At 44.2% G+C, this 25,575-nt stretch overlaps 1 protein-coding gene across 1 annotated transcript in view; it reads left to right on the top strand.

The window, feature by feature from the left end:
• The first annotated feature begins 2,752 nt into the window (after positions 1 to 2,752).
• Positions 2,753 to 25,575, top strand: part of LOC146614922 (thyrotropin-releasing hormone-degrading ectoenzyme-like) — a 279,130-nt gene continuing 256,307 nt past the window's right edge. Inside the window, exons 1-2 of the mRNA XM_085375895.1 lie at positions 2,753 to 3,244; positions 22,196 to 22,440. Coding sequence (XP_085232021.1) covers positions 2,753 to 3,244; positions 22,196 to 22,440 — 737 coding nt within the window. The remainder of the gene's footprint in view (positions 3,245 to 22,195; positions 22,441 to 25,575) is intronic.

The following is a 25,575-nucleotide window of genomic DNA, read 5'->3' as shown; positions in this document are numbered from 1 at the left end:
TCTCTCTCTCTCTCTCTCTCTCTCCCTCGGTCAGCGCGTGCCTCTCGGTTGGAGCAGCAGCTCGTGCTCAAGTGGAAACGCACACCGCAAACATACTCACTGCTGAACGGGCGGCACGAGACTCTTCCTCACCTCCATCACCAAGCGTCACTTTCTTCAGTGCACGAAGGGATGCTAAACAGGAAGGCTTCATCACCGCCGCCGCCACCATCATCATCAACCGTCATCCTCATCTGCGAGAGAGAGAGAGAAGCAGCGGCTCTCCGTGGGCTGAAAAAGTTGAGGAAGATAGGGTTTATTAAAGGAGCACCGGAGGGGCTCGTGCCCGGCGTTAACGCGGGATAATCCACCCGGCACGGTCTGATCCTACTTTGGAGTGTGCAGGACCTGGTGCTGAGTGGGATTTGTTAACGGTGCTTTCCAGGATCGTTCCGTGCACCGTCCCCGGTGCTGACTCTGACCTCCGGCGTGTTTGTTTTTTTTAGTCCATTTTTTCTTCTTCTTTAAACGATCGGCCCGTTATTGTTATTACTGTTATTATTAACGGGTCCGGTGTTTAATCCCATCGGTGTGAGCTGGATCTGGTCTCTGGCGGTTTAACGGGATCCCCACATGTGCCAGCGGATCAATAACAGCTTCCTGGCATTTATCTGTGAACTCCCGTCATGTCCCTGATGGATTTCTTCCACACCACACGCACTTAATGGATTTCTAACGGTGCTGTAACGAATCCCGGGACCGTCCCGGGTGGACTTGAGGGTTAGTTTATTGACCGACGGTAACCTCAGCCCCCTCCCCGGGAGCAGAAACAGCCCGCAGGTATAAAGCAGGTGTTCACATCTGGGTTACCGAGGAAAACGGGACGTGCAGCAGAGAAAGCGCGGTCCTTTGGACTGAAGTGAGTCTGACTAATAGCGGATCACCCCCGGAGAGGTACCCTTCCACCTCGGGGACCGACTGCTGTTTAAAACGGACACGGAGATCATCGCTTCCTAGCGGGGGCGAGAGAAGAGAAGTTACCGGAGAACCAGAGGAGTTTTTCTTCTTATAATATTTACCGATGAACCTGTAATGTTTGGACAACCTTCATGATCAATATCTGAGTGATTTCACTGAAGGAACTGATTAATTGATGGTGGATTTTAAAAAGGGGGTTTTCAGCTCTTTCTGTGGATTTCTGTCCCCACCGAGCGGCATCCATGTAATCAATACAATCCTGGGTTATCAATCAGTTTTAATCCAGCTTCCATCCGTCAGGCTCATGAGCTGGAAAGCTGGGATCGTTTAGACCTCGTGGAGTAGCCGAGTGAATTATCTCCTCCACGGTGAAATAAACCCACATGCTGGCCGTAAATTATCCACTTAACCCCCCTCAGGAGAGGGAAAGGAGAGAGAGAGAAACCGAGTGCTATAGACACAGACCGCAGCGAGAGAGTTATTACCGTTTTTAAACTACACCTTTATCAGCAGCAAAGCTAATTTTAATTTGAAATCCATCAGAGAAAAGGGGTCAAACGGAGGCGCTTCCTCAATTTTTAACAGCAACTTTAAGTTTGTGTGACAGAGAAGTCACTACAAAACTGTACTTTAAAAACAAGATTACTGAAGTATTCTGCTTTGGGACAAAGCCCTAAGAAAACTGAGTAATTACAAATTAATCTCGAGCTTGTAATAAAAAAAAAACAAAGACAAAAAACTGGATTTCTTGACAAAGATCCGAATTCAAAACTTTATTTTACTCAAAATAAGATCTGAACATATTCTGGTGTGACTTTGATTTGATTAAGTCTTCATTTGATTCCAAACCTTAAATGCAATCATACTAATCTCCAAGAGACTTGTAACACATCTTAATGTCTTGTAAGTTATTATAATCTTCGACTGTAACATTATGACAATCCCATAATAGTCCGAAAGGGATTTATTTATGGTTTATTGCGGATGTGTAAGAGCTTTAACTCAGAGCAAATTAACTTTACTCGTACCTTGGGAAAACTACCTGCCGCTTTAACCCCCTTGTGTTCGTTCAGACTTTGGTTGAGGGTCTTTGACTTGGTAACGTGACCGTTTTTAAAGTTCAAACTGATGATTTCCATCATCCATAACTGACTTGAATTTACAATCTGAGAGGAAATCCAGATAAGGTTGCTTTTACAGCATAAGGCTTTATTCCCAGTTTTATACCTTGTGGTGGTTAAGTGTTTAGCTTACCCAGCTGATTTCCAGTCTATGGATGATACGCTCACTGTATAGCCACATCCTCAACGGCATACCTCCTCCGCTCTGTCCCTCTCCTCCTTCTCCTTCTCAGGCTTCACTGCTCTTGAAATCGAGCCATGCAGCATTGATTTTTTTGTTTCTGTTCACCGCAAAACCAAAACGCACATGACCATCTCATTTTTTCTGTTTTTTCAGTTTGGTTGCCTGAAATGTAAGACGTGCAGCAGTGCTGATTTTTCACATCTAGGCAGAACTCAAGGACGTTCATAACAGTCCATCAGCAGCAAGGTCAGAGTTCAGTTTTTCAGATATATAACTGCTGGAGTTTCATCAGCACAGACTGATAGGCTGACAGGCTGAATCAAGACTGGAATCTTTTGGACGATCAAAACACATTCAATCACATCAAGTTTACTGTAAACAAGCTGAAATCTGACCTGTGCATAAATGAATATTTTTTTGAATCAGAATCTGTTTCTGCTGCTGAACTTTGACATTATTTCTTTGCTGTTCTAGTGACATTTTAAGCTAAATGGGACTAAACGACAGCAGCCCGGGAGCCATGCGGAACGGCCATGGCCTCTCGGATCAGTGGGCAGAATCAGTGGTGGTCCGGCCTCGAACCACTGAGCGCCACATAACGGTGCACAAGCGCCTGGTGCTGGGCTTTGCCCTCTCCATACTCACCCTCATTATCGTAACAGCAGTAGCCGTTGCGCTCAACGTCAAATTTGAGGACTGTGAACTCAAACGCGATGAATCAACTGGAGAGCCGAGTTCCCGAGGCCCCGGTGGGTCTGCAAAGTTGAATGGAGGCAGAGGGGAAAGGACGGGGGAGAAAGGGGACGAAGAGGTGGTCCAGCCGTGGAGAAACTCACGATTACCAGGCTCGGTGAGGCCTCGGCACTACGACCTGCGGCTTGCCGTCTACATGGATAACTTCACCTTCTCTGGCGAAGTCAGCATTGAGCTGGAGTGCATTAATGCCACCCGTTTTATTGTGCTGCACGCTGATCGCTTAGAGGTATGTTGGCGCTTTGTTTTTGCTCACAGTGAGGATAGTGATAATTTAAATTCAAGCATGTAGCAGTCTAGAGCCCAAGGACTCCTAGGTAATGTCACTTTTTACAAACTGAATGACCAACATGCTTGGGGTTGTCCAAAATTTTAGGTTCTTAGGTTCTTTTAGGTTTTTGGTTCAAAATCTACTTAGGCACAGACCCACCCGAAATAATCAGACCTGTTCCAAAATGCAATCAATTAGACTTATCAAAGAACCCAAACACCAAATATAAGCTGCTTTTACTGATGATTACAGCCCAGAGCTTTTCCTCAGCTCACTTGACAGAGTTGAATGTGAGAATAAAAAAGTCCAACTTTGGATTTTTAGCCTGCCAGATCCCAAACACTAGGTTAAACTGAGCCTGTGTTAGAATAGCAAACCGTCTGCTGAATTTACAAAGAAGCAAAAGCGAGAGTGTTTACCTGTACGCTCTACCCCAGCAGTATCCTCGCCTTAGCCAGCCTGAGTATTTCCAGTGTTTTGTGAAAAAAACCCCAACTTTAAATCAGGTACCAACCTGCTTCTCCTGATTTTTGACTTCATGAGTGAAAATACCTCTATAGCTATCCTATTCAGAACCTTTTCTAATGTACAGCAGATTATAAAATTAAACCTTTCTCTGCACTGCACTGCATTTGAGACATTTAATGCTTCTTACACAACTCTAGATTTTCAGTGCTCTGAAAGAAGTTGAAATGTGACACCTTCAACTGTGGCAACCTTTTCATGGCATTAACAAATGATATGATGGACATTACTTCAACGTACCTCTTACCTCAAAACACAGACATTGAATCATAAATTAGTTTGAATCCATTCAGGTGTGACTGAACCCCAAACCTGAGACCCACACCAGTAACAATAAGACCCTGATTGACACAATTAAGCTTAATGGAACAAATTTACATCTTTGTTACTGGATCAGGTCTTGGCTGTGAAGCCCTCTACATCGTAGTCCAGACTCAACAATTCTTAAACACTAGACATACTATAGTCAAATAATAGTTAAATAAACTCAACTTTATGAAATGGGCAATGCTGGTAGATTATTAGCTATATTGGCTGTGCATTGGTTGCTGTTGGTTACGGCTGTTTTTGTCTACTAAGTTACAAAAAATAGAGATGAGTACTGGTATTGCATCTCATTACTACAGCTGAAGTCTCCGGGTCCATGAAATGTCAGCAACACTATTCCTGGCCAGTTTTAAATTGGGTACTTTTTCTTTCAGGCATGAATTAAACTCTTGGAGATTTACAATTTTCTTGAGAAGGTAGTGCAGCAAAGCCTTTTGAACCTTTAAAATGACAATAGTTACTCCCGTTGGGAGCATGAATGCCCCAATTTAATGAGTAATTCTGAATTTCTATTTGCTGTTCTTATATGAAATTTAAGATAGTAGGCAGCTTGGCAGAATTGAATTGGATACCAGTGACCCCACCCCTAACCATACCAGATTAGGTTATTATCATTATTATTATTACTATTAATAATAATAATAATAATAATAATAATAATAATAATAATAATAATGTGAATACATTTAATTTTATTATAAATACATAAATAAATATAATACATAAATACATTTTATTTATAGGCACCTTTAAAGACCCTCAAGGTCACCTTACATTAGTACAAAAACAGGTCAATGAAAAATAAAAACAAGTATAAAAATATAAAAGCCAAACAAGGTAAAAATAGACTGAAATGGAATCATGATGAAGGGTGTGCAATTTTGAACAAATAGGTTTTAAGGTGTGATTTAAAAGTGGAGAGAGAGTTTGTAGTGTGGAGCCGAGTTCCCGAGGTGGAAGTGCATTCCAAAGTCTCAGGGCAGCTCTGAGTCCCGTAGAAGTCAGCCGAGCAGGTGGAATAGAAAGAAGAGGAGGTGAGGAAGAGTGGAGTGTACAAGGGAGTGAGTATGTATGGAGAAGATCAGATAAATATGGGGGAGTGAGGTTATGAAGCGCTTTGAAAGTGAGAAGCAGAATCTTAAATTGACACGGAGCTGAACTGGAAGCCAGTGGAGCTGTTTATGAACAGGTGGTATATTTTGAGGAGATCTAACTTACCCCATTAATCCAGAAGTTTATTTTATTTATTTATTTATATATTGTTATTAATATCATTTTTTGCATCCCCAAATAGAAACCTTGTAACAGAAGACTTGTAGCCACAATGCATGTAAGGGAGTTGATGTCAGCGGTAACATCTTTTCGTCTCAACTCTAATAGTAGAATGAGAGATTCCTGAGAGCTGACTTGTTTGAGATAAAACTGGATGATGGTTGGACTAAACTTGTTTGCAGTAACTTATTTGCAGTCATGTTATTGTTATTGAGAATGGTCAGTCATGATCTAATTACTGTTGAATCCAGCTCCGTACAAAGTCTACATCATGAAACAGAGATTGGTGCGGTGCAGCCTGTTGATGTAGACGTTTTGATCTTTTGATAATGTTCCAAACAAAGCTCCTTGTTTGCATCCAGTGGTCTGCTCTGTGCTGAAAGCATCCCGACGCTCTCTAACAAAGAATGTTTATTTCCAGATTTGGCCTCGGAGGTTTCTTTAACGAGGCTAATTAACCGTCAAAGTTGCTGTTTCAGCCCAATTTCGGAGACAAGTGCGTGGTGAGAGAAAGCCTCAGAGAAACGCCTGAGCAACGTGATTTTTCAGGCTGGTCATCTCGGCTAATGTGAGAGAAGGATAAATCTGTCTAATTTGGGCAGAGGCCAATTAAAAACCCTGCAGCCCCTTTTGTGTTTGTGTCAGGGCACACTGTGAATTAAGAGGTGCTGTCGGGTGCCAGGCAGGTCTCCTAAGGTATCCTCAGAGTTAATGCATTATGAAAAGAAAAAAATGTCAAGATGTTGAAAGGCCAGAAAACAGAAATGTGAATAAAAATAGATGCGGCTGGTAGCAAGGGGAGGGATAAACACTCCTGAAAAGAGAGCTTAATTCACAGATTCAAAGAAATTGAATGCAAAATGCATTCGAGACGAAGTGAAGTGAAGGTTTTCGGTCTGGAGATGTCGGCTGACCATTTTCCCCAACTTGCCAAACACTGTCAGTTCTTATCCAGATTTCAGTCCCTCCAGACAGCCAATGATTTAACTCCATGTCAAGTAAAATTAACATGCAGGCGCGCCTTCCATTTGGCTAATTTATTCCTCCTCCAGTCCTCCTTCCTACATCCTCTGATTGTGACCTGGAAATCGCTGGATGTTCCAATCGCTTAAATGCACCACAGAGGAGATGAAGAGATGAGGAGCTCCGAGCGCAGAAACACAAGCATGTCCCATGGGGAAATTTTCAACACCCTTTGAATTGCAATGCCTGTACAGTAGTCAGTAAAATCTGACACATCATGCCCATTCAAGCTGAGATGGATTTGATATCTGAATTTAATATATATGATTTTATTGCTTTTTTTCCTGTGCATATACTCGCCACCCGCTGTGTGTCATTGTTAAAAGAGATGAAGGTTACGGCTTTACATTGTGTTAAAGTGGTTAATAGTGCAATCACTTCAACACGCCGTGGTTGCTAAACTGGTTGTGTAGCACAATGCACTTGTATTTGAAATATGTGAAAATAACATGCAATCACTTATAGACAATTATACTAGTTAACTGTAAAAATAGTTTGTGTTGGAATATAGAAGCTGAAATTAGTTGTCTTCTTTTAATCTGGGGTTTCAGCTGACTGAGGGCAGCACAAGTATTGATGAAGGGCAGCTGTGTGAACCTTAATGAAAATGAGCTCAGGGTTTCCACACTTTGTTATGTCAAGGTCAAGATGCAGAGTAGGTTGTGACCTGTTTAGGGTTACGGTTGGATCAACCTAATGATAGCCTTAGACTTTAGGAAAATGGGAATGTTATAACAGAACTATAAAGAGTTTGATTTGGAAGGTTGGAAGGACTCCAGGCTTGTTTAGCATGTGTCTAAAATATAGCCCTAATATCCTGCCTTTGGGGTTCATTGCTGCCCTGATACATGTTAACATGTTAAATGTGATACTTTAAATACATTATAAAGACTAAGTTGACATTGGGGAGTGCTGTTCCCTGTGCCTTGTATTTGAGAATATATCTATGTTTCGGTGTTCTTCTAATATGGTTTAGATTGTGTAGAACGATGTAGTCTTTCTATGTGACTCACTCCTCCTGAACATTTTTGGGGGGTTAAAAAGTTAAAATCTCACCCAGTCAAATATCTAGTCAGCCTTTTGGATTGCAGTCTGTTGTTGGGGGCTGCACAGTGGAACAGTGGTTCAATCTGCCTCACAGCAGGGTTCAAATAAGTTTGAATCCATCATTTGGCTGGGGTGTGTGGTCTGTGTGGAGTTTGCATGTTCTATGCGTGAGCACTCCAGTTTCCTCCTACAGTGTAAAAGACATGCAGTTAGTGGGGTTTGGTTGGGTGTGTTAGCCCTGTGATCTGTCCAATATGTCGCCCATCTCTCATCATATGGCAGCGTTAATAGGCTGATTTATTAATGGATGATGCTGATGGTATAAAAGGTGACCAAACTTTACTTTTTAGCTTTGCTAAGTTTTAGTAAAGGGTCTGTATTCTGTTCCAATTATATTGTGAAAAATATATGTACAGTATGATAAAGTAGGAATGTAAAATATTTCAGGGTATATGTTCTTTTAGAGAACATATTGATATTTTCATTGGGCCGTGTTCAAGTAATTCAGGGTTAAGTTTAAGGCCAACTATGATTGCAACACTTCTCGCTGAAGCCCATTGGTGTGAAGCAGAAAGCCCTCCCTAATAAGAATGTGAGCTTCCTGCGCTTCCTCGTGGTCCGATCTTGGGGCGTGCTTAGTGTCAGAGGGTTCATTAACACTGGGAGACTTTTTAGACCTCACTGGTTTCTCCAGTCAGGCATAGATCACCGAGTGGTAATGAAATCTGTTTTAAAGTCATCTTCACCAACTTCTTTCTACTCCTGAGGCTCCACAGATTCTGTACATTGACCCATTTTTTGGACGTATTTGACAGTCAGTTTCTATATTTTTTGATGGCTAGTTGCCATCTCTTCAAAATGATTTTGCAGTGAGGGAGGACAGCATGCATGTTAAAAAGAGTTCCTCCCCTTGCATCTCTCTGTCACATGAGCACCGAGTGAAACTGAGACGTAATGAAGATACAAGCATGATGAAAGCGAGCAGCCACATTAGCTAAATAAAATGCACCCCAGGCTCAGTGTTACTCTCTGTTAGCTGAGAAATCTAACCCAGCACCAAGAAACAAACAATTAAACAACATTTATTTGAGCAGAACATTTTGAAGGCATCTCAGAGCGTGCCGCTGTGTCAGCTGACTCATCAGAAAAGCCTGAAAAACATCCTTTTAATCTCCACTGTTTCCTCTCTGTGTCAGCAGGCTCTGTTCGTATTGATCAGTTCTTTCATCAAAGGACACACACACACACACACACACACACTGTGTTTGATTGGCTTAGGGTCGCTGACGTGTGACAGCGGAACAACCTAAAGGTTCCAAACTGTTCCTGCTGCTGCGGGCGTGTTCCCATCATGCACTGCTACTCATCCATGTTTATAATGATGACTAATTGAATTCATTTTAATTAATTATTTGATCCACACAAGGAATTTAGTATAACTTCAGGGTAAAATACCAAGAGAAAGGTGCAACTTGGTAATGCACAAAAAGAGTAAAAATTAAAAGGACCCACATGTTACATAACGAGGTTGAACAGAAGCTGTGGCCTTCTGCTTGTTCTTTGACCTGTGTAAACCCCAAAATGTGAACTGCCTTCAGGACATAGCCATATGCATACACTTTAAAATTTAACATGAGACATGTTTTTACAAACTATATTATCCAATAGAAATTAGAAATTACTTCTATTACAACTTTTATTTGCGCACCAGTTGTGAATTTTTTAAATGTCATTCTTACCTGCTATTTCTATGTGTTTTTATATGCCGTTTAATTAGGCACCAAACAGCACATGTTACCAATGTTGGACCTTTTGGCCTACAAAAGGATACACACTCTTTGGAGACAGGTGACTTGTCCAGGGTTTACCCTGCTTTATGGTGGCAGGGATTGGCTAAAGCCTCTGTCGTCCGGAACCGGATAAGGAAACAGTCACGCAGGCCTAGAGACTGGTCAGTTACCCCCTGGTCACCACCAGTTTCTTGGGAAAAATATGTATTCCCCAACTAGTTGGCAAGTGGTTACAAGAGAATGCTTCCTATTGGTGGGTGAAACTGAATGCAAAGAGGTACACTGTGCTGCATTGTAGCCCTTCTCGCTTTGGTCATCAGTAGAGTGCTGCAGTAGTCCTTAGTTTGTTTGTGTTGGCAATCCACTAGCAAAAGCAATCACAAGGAGGTTTTTGGTGCAGCGTCCTCTTTGTGACTGATTTCCCTCAGCAACAGTCAGCAAACATCTATAAACCACCTGTGTTACTTAGTTTAGCAGTGCCATAAGTCCTACAAACTGCCACCTGCATAAGTAAAACCAAGAAAGAATATTTTTTAAGCCTTTTAAAAGCTGGGTAAACTATTTGATTAAGAAACTTGTATTTAAATCTCCAAAAATCATAACAATCCCTACTATTGATTTATACATTCTGGCTCCCTGCACACTTCATTGAGACTCACTGCATTTCTGTGGACTCTGAAATAGTGTGACCTCTTAATGTGCATTTTCATATTTTGATTTATGATATCCATATACTGTACATAGTCTGAAAATTGGGCCTCACCCAGTAATAAAAAAACAACATAAAAATACTCACGTATATTTCAAAGCCAAGAGCCTTTGTATAACACTAAATAAGGAAGCAATAAGAAGGCAATTAAGTTAAATGCCAAAGGATGAGTGGAGCTTATTTCAACTTGGGATATTTACCAATCATTCCACTTTGGGGCCATATTGCTAGGGTTCAAATTTACCAATGAATGGTGTTATATTATGTATGCAAACAAGCCAGTATGCATGGATAAATACGCAGGCTCATTAGGTCAGGTGGCAAGTATTCCCATTCTTCAATTTTAATACAATCAGCAAGATGGCTGTTCCACTTGGATAAGTTCTGGTCTTACCCTCAGTCTGCCTGAAAACAAACAATTAAGGTATTTAGGTAAGAATTGTTGTTGTTGTTGTTGTTTTTTAAAAAGGTGCCATGTTAGTTAAAACATTAGAACCACATTAATGGAACAGACAAATCATGGCAGATGTTCTTGGTGAAGCACTTTATACTTCGGGAAATCAGGACTTTGTGAAATTCAGCATTTGATGAATGGACCTTGGTCATATTTGGCTGCTGTGAGTGATGGTAGAACTGTGAGTAGCAGTTTGCTCATCGAGAGAATCCTTTTCCCTAAACTCTCCTCGTTCCTCTGGGAGGTATGCACAATTCTGGCTTACGCTCAGACAATTTGCATTTCCTTGACATTCAAATTTACCTTCCTAATTTTTTTTCTTTGCATCGCTTCAGACAAAAAACTGATTAACACGAGCAGCAGATATGCAGACCTTATGATATTATTTTTAAGTATGCTCTCACGCTACACCCACAGAAGTGTTTGCACTTATTGTGGCTGATTAGCCCTCTTCACAGGACTGTGTGGGTGTGTACAGAGAGTTCTTGACTAACATATCCCTCTAAGTTATATGTTTGCCTGGATGATCATCTTTAGTGCACTGAGTTTAGTGACATTTCAGTTAATTACCAGTAAATCCCCACTCAGCGTCAACCTGGGCGCAGGTCTAATCAGCCAGGAAAAGTCAGAGCACCTGTGAGGCTTTCCAGGGCCTTTAATGAGACAGGTGCTCTCCTCTTCCTTCAGTATTAATTCTCCACAGCTGCCGACTGTCTGTTTCTTCATCACCTGGTCAGTTTGACTCCTGAGCGGCACAATGAAATATGGATGAATGTGGGTAAAGTTGGCAGGCGACCAAACACTCTGAGATCTGCTGAGCTTTCTTTCTTTCAACACTCCTTCCTCACTACTTTGGTGAAAACGCTCAGATGATGATACTTTTTTTCTCCAAAGCTGCTCTCAGATACACCCTTTGTTGTACACATGGTGCCTGTCACGTCACCATGGCGACAGCTCCAGCATTCGGAACAACAGCTGGCTGTAAATCAGGGTTTGCTGAGCAATGCATGCCACCTGACAAACCGCAAATGCTTGAAGCTGGTGCATTTCTGTGGTTTTTAACCGTTTTGGGTTTGCTGCCTGACTGCGCTGATCTACCTGAACAGCAGAGGGTGCTTTCTCTCAGGACAGCTCGGTTTGAACACCTGCTGTGAGACTTACTGGATCTATGCAATGTTTTGATCATCGCTCAACACTTAATTACTCTAATGGGGATAAATTAAATGGAATAATTCACTGTGCCATTATTTATTTATTTGCAGACTACAGAATATCTATCAAGTTGATTTTTGGCTTCTCTTCTATAACTTTGGTATTAATGTCAGCAAAGTGGATAATAAAGGGTAAATTAGGACTGTGCTAATAAACATGGACAAAACTACTGTGATGTTACCTCCAGGTTCTGATGCCCTTAGTTTGCCTGTCAGCATCTTAGTTTATGAGCGAGGAGGCGTGTTTTACTCTTAATCAGATCTCCCAGTGTGCAATGAGAACATCGTGCACGAATCATAAAATGTTAAAATGTCAAAAGAGAACACAAACCCAGCAAAAATGTTTATTGAGGTCAACTATGAATTTCCTCTCGTTTACCTTAGAAATGAGAGGAAAAGAAGTTGGCCAGGTTGCCTAGTGGGAGTCAACCGGTCTCCAAACAGTTCAGCTCTAACTGCATTGATTGCAGTCACTCTGTTGGGTAGATAGCTTGTACTGGAAGGACTGTAAGGTGCTAGTTCAGGTTTGCAGCTACCACTCCCTGGAGTGTCGGCCAGAACACTGCTCAAGGCCCGGATGAATGTTCAGAAGGGAGACAATGAAGACACCGAGGATAGTGCAGACTCTTGTATTGACTTCACACAGTTGAAGGTAACAGGGATTGTCAGAGGAGCAGGTATTGCATACAGGTTTAGGTGCGTGGGCATGGGTGTGTGTGTGTGTGTGTGGTCTCTGAACGGAACAGAAAGAAAATGCTACATTACTAAAGTGTTCACAACAATATCTCCAGAGTACATCAACATAAACACAGGCAGGAAATAAACTAACATCCCCTTTAATACCATAGGCCATATATTACCCACGACTCACACGTAGACCCCCTGAGAGAGCTAACCAGGTACACAGCTATACCCAACCACACGGCAGGAAAGTTAGCTTAGCTTAGCTTAGCTTAGCACCCGCTAGCGGCACAGACAGAAACATAATCATTTCCCCCCTAACCTTGGTTACAGTCCCAAACACATCTTATTATCACATCCTCACACATCACCAACTTACGTTGCTCATTAACGCACACTTCTCACGGGATAACCAATTCTCTGCCAGTAATCTGGAGCAGAAAAGCTCAGGTGCTTTGCTCACGTCTCTCCCTGGACATAGTCTCTCATACAAAGCGGTGGGGTGACCTCTACTGGCCACTCTAAAAACTACAGGTGAACTAACAACTGAACAGAATAAACCCATAACTACGGGGCCTTTTGTACAGCCGCCCCCAAATGTATGAAGTACATTTGCTCACAACAAAAGGCAATTTTACAAACAAAGTCACGGTGATTGTCCTTTGTCTTCGTCCGGGAGGGCAGGCAGCACCACCAGCCTCGCCACAGGTCGGGTGAAGGTCCGGTCCTTCACCTTGATGTCAGCAGACCTGATGTGCCCGTCGGGACTGGGGTGGACTTTGGAGATGCAGCCCACGAGCCAGGAAGCACGAGGCAGCTGAGGATCTACGATCATCACCACCGAACCTTCTGTGACATCTGCGGGGGATGACCGCCATTTCTGCCGAAGCTGCAGGCTTGGAAGGTACAGCCGGACGAATCGAGACCAGAAGTGGTCAGCCAGCACCTGGGAGTGCTTCCACCTCCGGCGACTCAGGAGCTCTTCTCTGGGGTAAGCCACTTGAGGAAGTGCTCCGTCAGGCCGCCCCATCAGAAAGCAGTTGGGGGTCACTGGATCAGGATCACTGATGTCAGACGGGACATAACCTAGTGGTTTGGAGTTCAAGATGCCCTCCACCTCCACAAGGACCGTGTGGAGGACCTCTTCTTGAAGGGGTTGGGATCCTACTGTAGTGTAGAGTGCCGTCTTGACAGACCTAATCTCCCGCTCCCACACTCCCCCGAAATGAGGAGCCGCTGGTGGATTGAAGTGGAAGACGATCTTATGGGGAGCCAGGAGCTTCTGCAGGTCAGAGGTCATGCTGCAAAAGCTGCTTGCAGTTCCCTTTCTCCCCCACGGAAGTTGGTCCCTTGGTCTGAGTACAGCTCAGCTGGAGTTCCTCTCCTGGCAATGAAACGGCGAAGTGCCATTAGGAAGGCATCCGTATCGATGGAGGTTAGGACATCAAGGTGGACCGCTCTGATAGTTAGGCACTTAAAGATGATGCCCCACCTCTTCTCCACACGGCGCCCGATTTTGACCTCAAAGGGTCCAAAACAGTCCACGCCTGTCGAATAAAAGGCAGGTTTGTAAAGGCGGAGGCGCGCAACTGGCAGGTCCGCCATCTTGGGAACAGTCGGTCGGGCTCTCCATCTGTGGCACTCAAGACAGGTCCTTTGAAAACGCCTAACTGCTTCCCGGCCTCTCAGGATCCAATGAGTGCGCCGAATCTCCGCGAAGACCCTCTCTGGCCCTGGATGGCGCAGGCGACTGTCGACATCCTGGATGAACAGGCGGGTGACTGGATGTGTCGGATCCAAAACTAAAGGATGGGAGCTGGTAAAGGCGAGATCTTCGGAGCGGCGAAGACGCCCACCTACACGGATGACCTCATTCTCGTGGTCAAACTCAGGGGATAGTGCAAGGAGACGACTGCTGCGACTGATGGATTTCCCCTGCTTAAGGAGTCGATACTCCTCAGGGAAGCTCTCCTGTTGAGCTTCTCTCAGGACATCCATCTCTGCTCGAACATAGTCATAAGCCGATGAAGTTCCACCGCCTTTGGCCGCCCCATGCAACTGCGTAATAGCCGCTTCCAGCAGCTGTGTCCAGGTGTCATATTTGCTGAAGTTCGAAGTGGCGGGGTCAAAGGTGGTAGAAAATCCACAAAAGGTCTCTTTACGGAGCTCAGATGGGCCTGGAGGCTCAGCCAGGGTGCCACTTGGCTCTGGAGGCCACTGTTCTGGACCTAGGAGCAGGAAAGGAGGCCCTTGACTCCATCTATTGGGTCTGGTCAGCTCGAGAAGGGACTTCCCCCGGGTTATATCATCTGCGGGGTTCTGGGCTGAGTCCACATAGCGCCAGGTGTGCGAGTGAGTGAATTCCTGGATCTCTGCCACGCGGGTGCCGACGAAGACCTTGAAGTGGCATGACTGGGACCTCAACCAGGTGAGTACAGTTGTGGAGTCAGACCACAGCACTATCCTCTTTATGTCCAGAGTGAGCTCATTTCTAAGGAGACGGGAAAGATGAGCTCCGGAGAGGGCACCACACAGCTCAAGTCTAGGTATGGAGAGAATGCGTTTAGGGACAACACGGGAGCGAGCCATCAGGAAGGCTAGATGTGAGCTGCCATCACCTGTCACTGTTCTCATGTAAGCCACTGCGCCATAAGCCTGCTCTGACGCATCACAGAATATGTGAATCTCTCTCTCACTAACTGACTCCGTGATGTGCTTTGGGAGATACGGGCGAGGAAGCAGGACTTGTGCAAGGAACGGCAATTCCTCTTCCCAGGTTTTCCACTGCTGGAGTAGTTCTGGCGGAAGCTGCGGGTCATCCCATCCCCTCTGTTGATCCCAAAGGCGCCTCACCAGCATCTTGGCTCGGGTGGTGTACGGTAGGATAAAGCCCAGTGGGTCGTATTGGCTTGCGAGAACCTTATAAATATTCCGCATAGTGGGGGCGCCATAACTGATTTTGCGGTGTCTGTAACCCAAGGTGTCCGTGGGGAAGTGCCAGCTAAGGCCCAGAGTTGGCTCAGAGGTGTCTGATTTGTCTTGAGTGAGCCAAAGTTCTGCACTTGTGGATCTGAGGTCTTCAGGTAGGTGGCCAATGGTGCTGGGTTCATTACTGGCCCACTGGCGAAGGACAAATCCAGCAGAAGACAGGAGGGCTCTTAGCCTGTCCACTAGGTCCCGGGCTTCTTCAGGGGTCGGCATGCTCTGGAGAAGGTTATCAACATAGAAGCACTGTCCCACAGAGTGACGTAGCGGATCATCTCCTTCCGTGTGGTCCCTGGCGTGGCACTGCAGAGCAAAGGTTGCACAGCATGGGCTGCAAGTTGTACCGAAGGGGAGGACCTGCCATTCATAAACGGCCACCGGTTCCTCGGGGTGTAGATCCCGCCACACAAACCGCAGGAGGGAACGATCTTCGGGAAGAAGGCGAATCTGGTGGAACATACCTTTAATGTCACCACTGATGGCTACGGCATGCTCTCGAAAGCGAAGGAGGACACCAAGGAGCGATGCGCTCAGGGTGGGCCCAGGTAGAAGATGTTCGTTGAGGGCTTGGCCTTGGAACTGGAACGAACAGTTAAACACAAGGCGATCTTTGCCATTGTGGCTAACAAGGTGGTGAGGGATGTACCATGACTCATCTGCTTGAGCAACCTCAGAGGGGGACACCTTAACCACCGAACCGGCCTGGACCAACTTCTCTATCTCCGCCCGGTAGATCTTAGCTCGTTCTGGATCTTTCTGGAGCCTTCTCTCCACACTTCTCAAACTGGGAACGACAGCGTTAGGGCTAGCTTTAAGGTGTGGCATGTTCTCGCGGCGAAGGAGGGGGGTGGCATAGCGTTGGATGCCCTCGACATCTACACGAACTGTCTTCTGCTCTAGCTGGCTAACTGCATAGTTATCTTCTCTTGAACGGGTAACCACCTTGCCTTCTGGCACCGGGACAACATCTACCTGCCATAACTTCTCTACATGTTTGAGTAGCTCACTCACCTGGGGAGGAAGGGCAGTCGTGAAGAGGCACTGTTGTGGCAGCGAAGAGGAACCTATAAGGCTGGAGGGACCCTGTAGTGTCCATCCTAACCTGGTGCACATAGCGGCGGGACCACCCGGTGGACCAAGACGGACAGCTTCAGTTGGAGTGATGAGCTGTGGGTGGTCACTGCCAATCAGAAGGAGAGGTTTGACCTTCTTGAAGGACTGGAGAGGCAGGCCTCGGAGGTGTCTATACTTCCGCTGCAAGGACTCCACTGGGTAGCTGTGCTCGGCTAGGTCGATACGGGTGGTGGTGAAGGCGTTGCGGACTTTGTACTTCAGCTTAGGTTTGCCACCAGGGGAGATCTCGAATGAGACACATGATCCTTGCAGAGTTTGCACATCTTGCCTGATAGTGCGCAATGGAAGTGTCTCTGGGATGCCTTGAAGGTCAAGCTTCTGGGCAGCGGTGGGTAGCAGCATAGTCCTCTCTGACCCATCATCCAAAACTGCGTGAGTGCTCAAAGTCTTGCCATTATGGTGAAGGATGACTGGGACAACCTTTAACAGGACTTGGCCGCTCTCTGTAGGACGATCGAGGTACAGGACGCCCGTAGGATTCTCACCTTCTCGTGGGGGAGCAGACACTGAGCCATGTGGCTTTAAGAACTTCGAATTCACGTCGTGAAGGACCTGCAGATGACGACCCTGACACAGGCTGCAGGGTTTCTTGAGGGTACACTGTGCTGCCTGATGGGAGCGTGCGCAACGCCAGCACCTCTTGTTAGTCTTTATCCAGTCTGTGAGTTGTTCGCGACTCAGCTTGATGACCTCCTGACACTGACTCAGGTGATGGGCACGGTTATCGCAAAAGGCGCAGTAGGGTTGCTGCCTAGCTTTGTTTGGAGTGGTACCTAGTGACCTGGGTGAGCTCTCTCCACTGTGAAGAACCGCAACAGAGCGTCTGCTTGGTCTGACATCAGGCTTCTCTCTGGTGATCGCTGGAGTGGGCAAGCCGTCATAGTCCTGACACCAGGATTCGTACTTTAACCAGGTAGCCAGGTCATCCAGGGTGTAAGCCTGACCAGAATGGTTGTACATGCACCGACGGAAATCAGCTCTTTGCTCTGAAGGAAGCTTACTAAGGAGTCGAGCCACATGGGAGCCACACTGGAGTTCGACCTCCCCATCAGGGCCTAAAGTCTTCAGCATGCCCACGAGCGACTGGATGTGGAGAGAGAATCGCTCAAATGCGGCTGCATCCCCTCGGCGGATGTCAGGTGAGTCCATGACAGCAGCAATTCTTCTCAGGGCAAGCTGGTGGGGCTGCCCAAGCCTGTCGTTAAGAGCGTTCATAGTGTCACTGAAGGGCGTGGCAGAATGGAGGTAAGCGTCCGCTATCAACTTTGCTTCCTCCAGGTGTAGATGATCTAACAAGACTTGGTACCTGAAAAGCTCTGAACTCTCCGGGGGCAATAAGTTCTCTAGCGCCATCTTTAGACGAGCAAATTCCCCAGGATCACGGCGTGAGAGCTTGGGAATGCTTGGACGAGGCCCCCTGTAGGTCAAGAAAGGAGTAGATGAGGACGGGGATGGAGTTGGCAGTGGTTGCAATGGAGGGGGGTGTGCTCTCGGAGGCGGCGCTGGAGGGTAGGTGATCCTTGGCTGAGGAGAAGTGAAACCTGGCCTAGATTCATGTGGGGGGATGATCTGACTCTCCTGTGCAGCCATAGACTCCCTCTTCAGATCCTGGAGCTCTTTCAGCATCGTATCGATGCGGTCCGCAACTGGACCCTGGCTGGAGACAGACTCCTCCTTGAACACAACAGGAGGAGGTGGTGGAGGCCAGTCCTCTTCCTCTTCAGCAGGGGGTGGCTGGAGATGAACAGCAGGGGCTCTGGGCGGTGGACTGAGCTGCAGACTCTCTGCACGGTCCAGCAACTGCAGCAAACTAGCATGAAGGGCCTGGAAATTATCCAGCCCGGCTCTCATCTCGTCATGCGACTGCTGGAACAGGAACCTTTCACGCTGTATATCTTCTAACTCTGCTCTCAATGGTGTGACATGGCCGTGTGAGCCGTCATCAGAGGGGTCAGACGGAGGATGGTGGGAAGAATGGTTGTCGCCTCCTGTCTCACTTTCCTCCTGGTAACCTGCACCAAGCCCGGGGAAGTCAGTCTCATAAGCTACATAGCGGAGGGGACGACGTACATTACGCCGTGGGCGCGCACCAAGAGCTGAGAAGTTCTGAATATCATCCATCTTTTTAGGGTAGAAGCAGCTTACATCCGGCTCGAAGGACCATTAATGTTGGGTAGATAGCTTGTACTGGAAGGACTGTAAGGTGCTAGTTCAGGTTTGCAGCTACCACTCCCTGGAGTGTCGGCCAGAACACTGCTCAAGGCCCGGATGAATGTTCAGAAGGGAGACAATGAAGACACCGAGGATAGTGCAGACTCTTGTATTGACTTCACACAGTTGAAGGTAACAGGGATTGTCAGAGGAGCAGGTATTGCATACAGGTTTAGGTGCGTGGGCATGGGTGTGTGTGTGTGTGTGTGTGTGGTCTCTGAACGGAACAGAAAGAAAATGCTACATTACTAAAGTGTTCACAACAATATCTCCAGAGTACATCAACATAAACACAGGCGGGAAATAAACTAACATCCCCTTTAATACCATAGGCCATATATTACTCACGACTCACACATAGACCCCCTGAGAGAGCTAACCAGGTACACAGCTATACCCAACCACACGGCAGGAAAGTTAGCTTAGCTTAGCTTAGCACCCGCTAGCGGCACAGACAGAAACATAATCATTTCCCCCCTAACCTTGGTTACAGTCCCAAACACATCTTATTATCACATCCTCACACATCACCAACTTACGTTGCTCATTAACGCACACTTCTCACGGGATAACCAATTCTCTGCCAGTAATCTGGAGCAGAAAAGCTCAGGTGCTTTGCCCACGTCTCTCCCTGGACATAGTCTCTCATACAAAGCGGTGGGGTGACCTCTACTGGCCACTCTAAAAACTACAGGTGAACTAACAACTGAACAGAATAAACCCATAACTACGGGGCCTTTTGTACACACTCTCATAGAGATTACTGAAGTTTTGCAAATAATTGTTGTCTTACTTAGAAATGCAGACAGATTGCCAACATGCTGCAATCAAACTGAGTCTGTGCTGATGAGCACAACCCAGAAGATCTCTTTGCAACAAGGGGATCAAGTCAAAGGGTCACTAGCTGGTTGCATTCCTGTTATTGTTGCCAAGCGTTTAAAGCGTGGAAGTACTGACCTTACTTTGAGTTTGATTCCATAAAAAGTGACAAAAACATTAGCGTCCGTTGTGCGTGGGAAGAAAACTTCTTTTTACAGCGAAAAAAACCCCTAAACTTCTGAGCAAGCACCGAGTGCGCAACGAGGTAATGGGAAACTCACAGAGAAAGTCGCGGATTCTTCAACTGACCGCGGCACACCTGCACCAGGGTAAACCTCCGCCTACCGCAGTGCTGCTTAATAGGTGAAAATAGAGCAACAGGACCGCTGAGTCTTTGACTTTATTTATGTTCTGCTGTGTTTTACTTGCATCTATTTGAAAGAGTGAGTGTAAACACAAAAAATATTTTATTTTATGTGCTGGAATGTGCAGAAAATAGGTTTAAATGTTAAACTAATTTATTCAACTCAGAGAATGTTGCATATAATTACATTTTTGCTTGATGCATAAAGTTAAAAGATTAAAACTGATAAAACAAGTTAAAAAAAAGAGATTTTTCCATTTGATTACATTTTGTATGATGGATTATGTAGAAAAAGTAGAATTGGGCTGAAAGATCTATCGCCTTATCACCTCTTCAGGTTGTAAATCGTGTTTTTAAAAAGTAACTAAGTAACTAAGTAATTAATTACTTTTGAAAATAAGTAATCAGTAAAGTAACGGGATTACTTTTTTGGGGAAGTAATCAGTAATTAGTTACTGATTACTTTTTTCAAGTAACTTGACCAACACTGAGTACGAGTAATAAATCACACAGCAATAGTACCTTCATGTGGTTGTAAAAAGCATGATAATATATTAAGTGTTCAGAACATGTTACTCCCATTGAGTAACGTAACGGAGTACGTTACAAAATACATTTTGGGGCATGTATTCTGTAATCTGTAGTGGAATACATTTTAAAAGTAACCTTCCCAACACTGGTGTGACTGTATCATCAACTAATATGTGTGTACATTATACATGGTGACTCATCCTTTAGAAACATTTAAAATGCAATTTGATTATCGAGGAATGTGATTGACCATTATATTTAGCTCTTAAATAGATAAATAGATAGAACTTTATTAATCCCTCATTTAGGTTCCTCCAGGAAATTCAGTTAGTTACGTACATAATATCTAAATAGCCCGTGTTTAACCTCACCCACTAGACTGAGCTCAGGTTTGAACTATGTTCTACCTTTGGTAGTCGACTCGTCTTCTTTTTCCTCCTCTCTTTTGAACACTGAATAACTTATTTGCAGACTGCTTTCAAGTAAAGTCTTGATTTTAAAGTCACCACCTTTTGGAAGAGCTGCTTCTCACTTTCTTTCTGAAAAGGTCAGACTAGGGCTGTTCGATATAACGATATATATCTGATGACGATATAAAAAAGTATCGTTTCATTTTACGCTGTCATTTGTTTCGTGGTGCCGCAAAACTGTTTACGGTAATATTTTTTCACCGTTTTGATGGTCACTGTAGTGGCTATATTAATTTCTTAAAGTTCTCTCTTTCTCTTATATTTAATATAACCACCATACGGACGGACAAGCGCCTGTTTTTATGCGTTGTGGTTAGCAACAACGACGGTAACAGCATCGCTTGTTTATGTTCCACATAAACCTTTCACAATAAAGCTCAAGATCCTGTTGAGACTTTTCAAAATAAATGAAATCACGTGAAAGAGCAGATTATTTATGGATGAGAAGTAAAAAAGAGCCGCCAGGTGTTAAAAAATAAACCTTAAACTCAAACGTTAGAACAGGCTTTTCCCCGCAGCACGCCGTGTAATAAATACTTACAAAGAAAACGGCGGCCGTTACAACTTATGCCTAAAAATGTATAGTTTCATGCATCAGTTAAAACACTCGACTCCAGCTACATGACGCGCAGCTGGAAACACTTCCCACAAGTTGAGCTGCCTGAGATTCACAGAATTTACAGAAAATGTTACATTTTTGTGATTTATATCGTTATCGGGACGATAGAATTCTTATATCGGGATATGAGATTTTGTTCATATCACACAGCCCTAGGTCAGACATTTCCCACACACTTACCTGTAGGATCAGCTGCTGTTTGCTTTAATCCACCTCAGAAATCAACCACTGCTGTCATGTTTCAGGCGGGAAATGACATAAACATGAGCAGCAACAGGAAGTCAGCAGCTTTCAGAGGTGCTCTGGATGTGAGTGAGCGTGTGTCTGAGTTTGAGGAGTTTAGGATGCACGAGTACGCGTGTACACGTGCATCCTATTAAACAACCCCTGCAGAGTTTCTTTGCAGATTTGCTGTTAACATCGAGTGTCACTCATCAAAATGAATTTTAAATATCCTGAAGCTTTTAAATGTTTAAATCCTGCGCTGTTCGCATTCATGTTTCCTTGCTGTAAGGCTTCTCCTTAACTCAATTTGTTGATGGATTACTGCGTTTCTGGGTGATTTGCTATTATCGCTACCAAGATTTTATTTATTTAATGATAATAAAACAGGAAATCTGATTATAGCATATCCAAACATATTTCACTCTTCTGGTCTGCACTTGTAGATGAGTCTTATTGTGGAGACACAGTTGGTGTGTGGATGTCTTTATCCTATTTTCTCTTCCATCCATCAGGTGGACCGGGTGACAGTTACTGCTGAGGGCGGTGTTGGAGGTCGTCCTTCCAACAGGCCCGGGGGCGGAGTCATGCGTATCCACCGACACTTCCCCTTCCCAGCCAATCAGATGTACGTGGTGGCGCTGCACCGCGAGATGAAGCCGATGAGGGTTTACCGGCTAAACGTGAGCTTTGATGCTGCCATCGAGGACGAGCTGCTGGGCTTCTTCAGGAGCTCATACACAATGCAGAGAGAGAGACGGTACACACACACAGAAACACACACTTTTCCTATACCAGCAGGTGGTTCAGCTTGAAAAGGTCAAAGCTTCACATTCACGACATTGATTAACTCACACTCCACATGCCATACGCCTGTGTGTGCATGTCTTTGTGTGTGTTCCACTTGTCTCAAACACACACACACACACACACACACTCACACGGGCGTACATATAAAACTCCTTATGAATTTCCCATAAGCCTCTGCTGCAGTTTCCACATCAGATTTCTTCCCCATGGTGCAGATGGGAAACAGACTGTGTGCTGATACATTTATTATTTCATGCACGAATATGTGTGTGTGTGTGTGTGTGTGTGTGTATGTGTGTGTGTGTGTGTGTGTGTGTGTGTACTGGATTCCAACGTCTTTTCAACGTATTGTGAAAAACACAAACTTGTGGTTAATTGTTTGGAAAAACGTTGAGCTCAGCTGTGATTGGACAGAGTAAAGACATTACCACATAAGGACTCTGCCTGAGAAGAGCTTTAGCCAGTGATGAGACATAATTAACTCATTCCTCACTTTTATACTACTCAATTCTGATTGGCTCCATGAGCAAGAGAGCTGCCACATAGACCAGTGCAGCATGAATACGATAAAACTGTGTGATAAAGAGAGTCATTATAGGAAATGATGAATTCTCTATTCTGTGTTATATATTTAGACTTGCTAATGGTAACATAATACACAGTGATCAACATTATTTTATGAAGAGGACATAAAGCAAATCTAGAATGATTGCCATGTTCAAGGAGGAATATCTGACAAAGAAGCTAACTGTGATGATTTTGGGGCACTCTGACCTGATTCTGAAGACCTGTCTCAGACATGTGGGTCTATTATAATGAACTGCATTGGCTAAAATTAAGCTGCTTAGAGAGTCTGAATGGCTCAGAGTTCAACACATGGATTTTCATGCGCTTAAATCACTTATTAAGACTCAGTGTAACAAGCATTTAGGCAGGGTCTTCAATCTGACCATTTAAGATGAGCGACGGTGAGAGCAGCGGGTCAGATGAGCCCATCGATGTTAATTTTGAAAATACACCAGCGATGAACTTGTGTGGTCTCAGGTTAGAGTTTTCTTTTCAGCCAATGTCTGAAGGAGGAGCGTCAGCTCTGCTCCACTGACAGAAGTCAGGGGTGACCCATTAAAGGCAGGACACCGGTCTGCATGGCTACAGATTCAAATCTAAGCATACACACAGACCCTTTGAATCCACGCTAGGGTTGGGCGATTGGATGAATATATCGACTACTGACGATAGGCTGAGCCTGATTGTTTTTACAAGGGCGATTTATTTACTTATTTTCCCATGAGTAAGATTGCTAATAACGATGGAGCTAATAGAAGCAGTCAAAAGTCCAAATAATAGTGCTGCTTTAACAACACCCTTTTTCATCTGCGAGCAAATGCACCCTCTTCAGAGTGCGCCCAAATGCTTGATGGAGCTGCAGAAGCTGCTGATAGCCTAGCATACTCAGCTGGATGGTGGACATGTACATGCTCATGCAAGTTAGTCGTGTTTGAGTACTTGCTCGCACTATACATCTGCACAAGCGACAGACCGCTTTGGTTACATCTTTAGGTTTATCTCTTTCATCCGAAATTGGCAGCTTTATATATATATTTTTAGTGCTGTCAGCATTAATGCGCTGTCATCATGACTAACATGATTAACAATTAACCCATCTGGAGTGCAGACCGAGTCTAAATCCCTGAAATGTCTCTGTCAATGCTAGAGATGTGCAAAGCAGCCGGTATCTGTATCTGTATAATGCTGACAGCCCTAATTTTTTGGGACATTAGGTCGTCCATGTTTGAAATTCTGTGTAATCAGTCCGTGCATGATTACATTGATCTGCCCATCAAAAAGTCTGCGCATGCGCGAATGTATCGCCCATCGTCGATTATTAGACTGACGATTGTCGGTTGGAAAATTTTTACATATTGTCCAGCCCTAATCCATGCTTGGTCTGTTTTCTTGTCAATGAAAAACCATTTTTAATAAATCATTCTTTTGTTGCTTTAATTATGAATACAACAAAATCATGATATTTTTGCTATAAAAACATGACCCATTAGTCCCATTTTCTAAAAGATTTTAACGATTTACACTTACCTGTAATTTTAATATGCTACAGGCTGCAGCACCTTTATTCTAAAGCTCAAACATGTGTTTCAACATCATACAGATTTTTCTGGGATCAAAAATTACTCAATAACGGCTCCTTTGAAGTTTGCTGACCTCCACTGTAGCTGGTCATGGAAAATGTCAGGAGTTGTATTCTCCATTTAAGCTTTTATGCAGATAATATCAGTGATTTCAGCTAATTAACTTGATGTTTTTGTACCAGAACCTGCATTTATGTATTCAAGCTCTACAATATTTGAGACAGTTAGCTTATAGCTTTGCCTAATGATGCACATGCAGGTATAGAAAATTTAATTCCATTTCAAGTTGCTGTGTTGTATTAACCAACAATAACCAGGTATTTACACCTGGTGATTTCTCCACTTGTCACAGAGGCTTGTGATTTCTGTTTGGATAAAAAGTGTTTCCACTAATGAGCAAAATGCTGCTGAGCATCCGTATAAAACTATCATTAGTAATCATGGTGATTTTTTTTATTATATTTGCTTGTTTGGGACATAAAGGAAATGATGCAGCAAATGTAATATTATATTAATACAACCTTGTGCAATATTTAGAGAGCTGGATCCAGTCTATCATCTGAGACATGAGCTGACAAAATAACAGAAACACTCGTTATGAAGCGTGCTCTGGGCCAAAATTATACTGACTTAAGAAAGCTTAAAATAACTCCATCATTATTTAGAGGAACATGATCAATGAAAATAATTTAAAAAAGTGTTTTGTAAACAAAAAAATAAAAGATGAAATCTCAACATTTAGTTTACCAAGGCTACATGTATGTCTTCTTTAAAGCTTTTAAGCTTTATTTGTCACGGCTGGCGGAGTGAGCCGTGTGGTGTGGAGGAAAGGGAGGACCCAAAATGCAGCAGTGACTGATGATACGAGTGATGTTTATTTACAAAGTGACAATGGCAGAAACAGGCAGTGAGGCATGACAAAACAACTGAAGAAACCT

Source organism: Diplotaxodon limnothrissa, linkage group LG17 (genome assembly GCF_057381915.1).
Source record: "Diplotaxodon limnothrissa isolate DT_005_m linkage group LG17, D_limnothrissa_male_GT1.1, whole genome shotgun sequence".
NCBI classification, from domain to species: domain Eukaryota; kingdom Metazoa; phylum Chordata; class Actinopteri; order Cichliformes; family Cichlidae; genus Diplotaxodon; species Diplotaxodon limnothrissa.
Note: the sequence above shows the minus strand (reverse complement) of the source record. Positions and strands in the feature narration are given on the sequence as shown.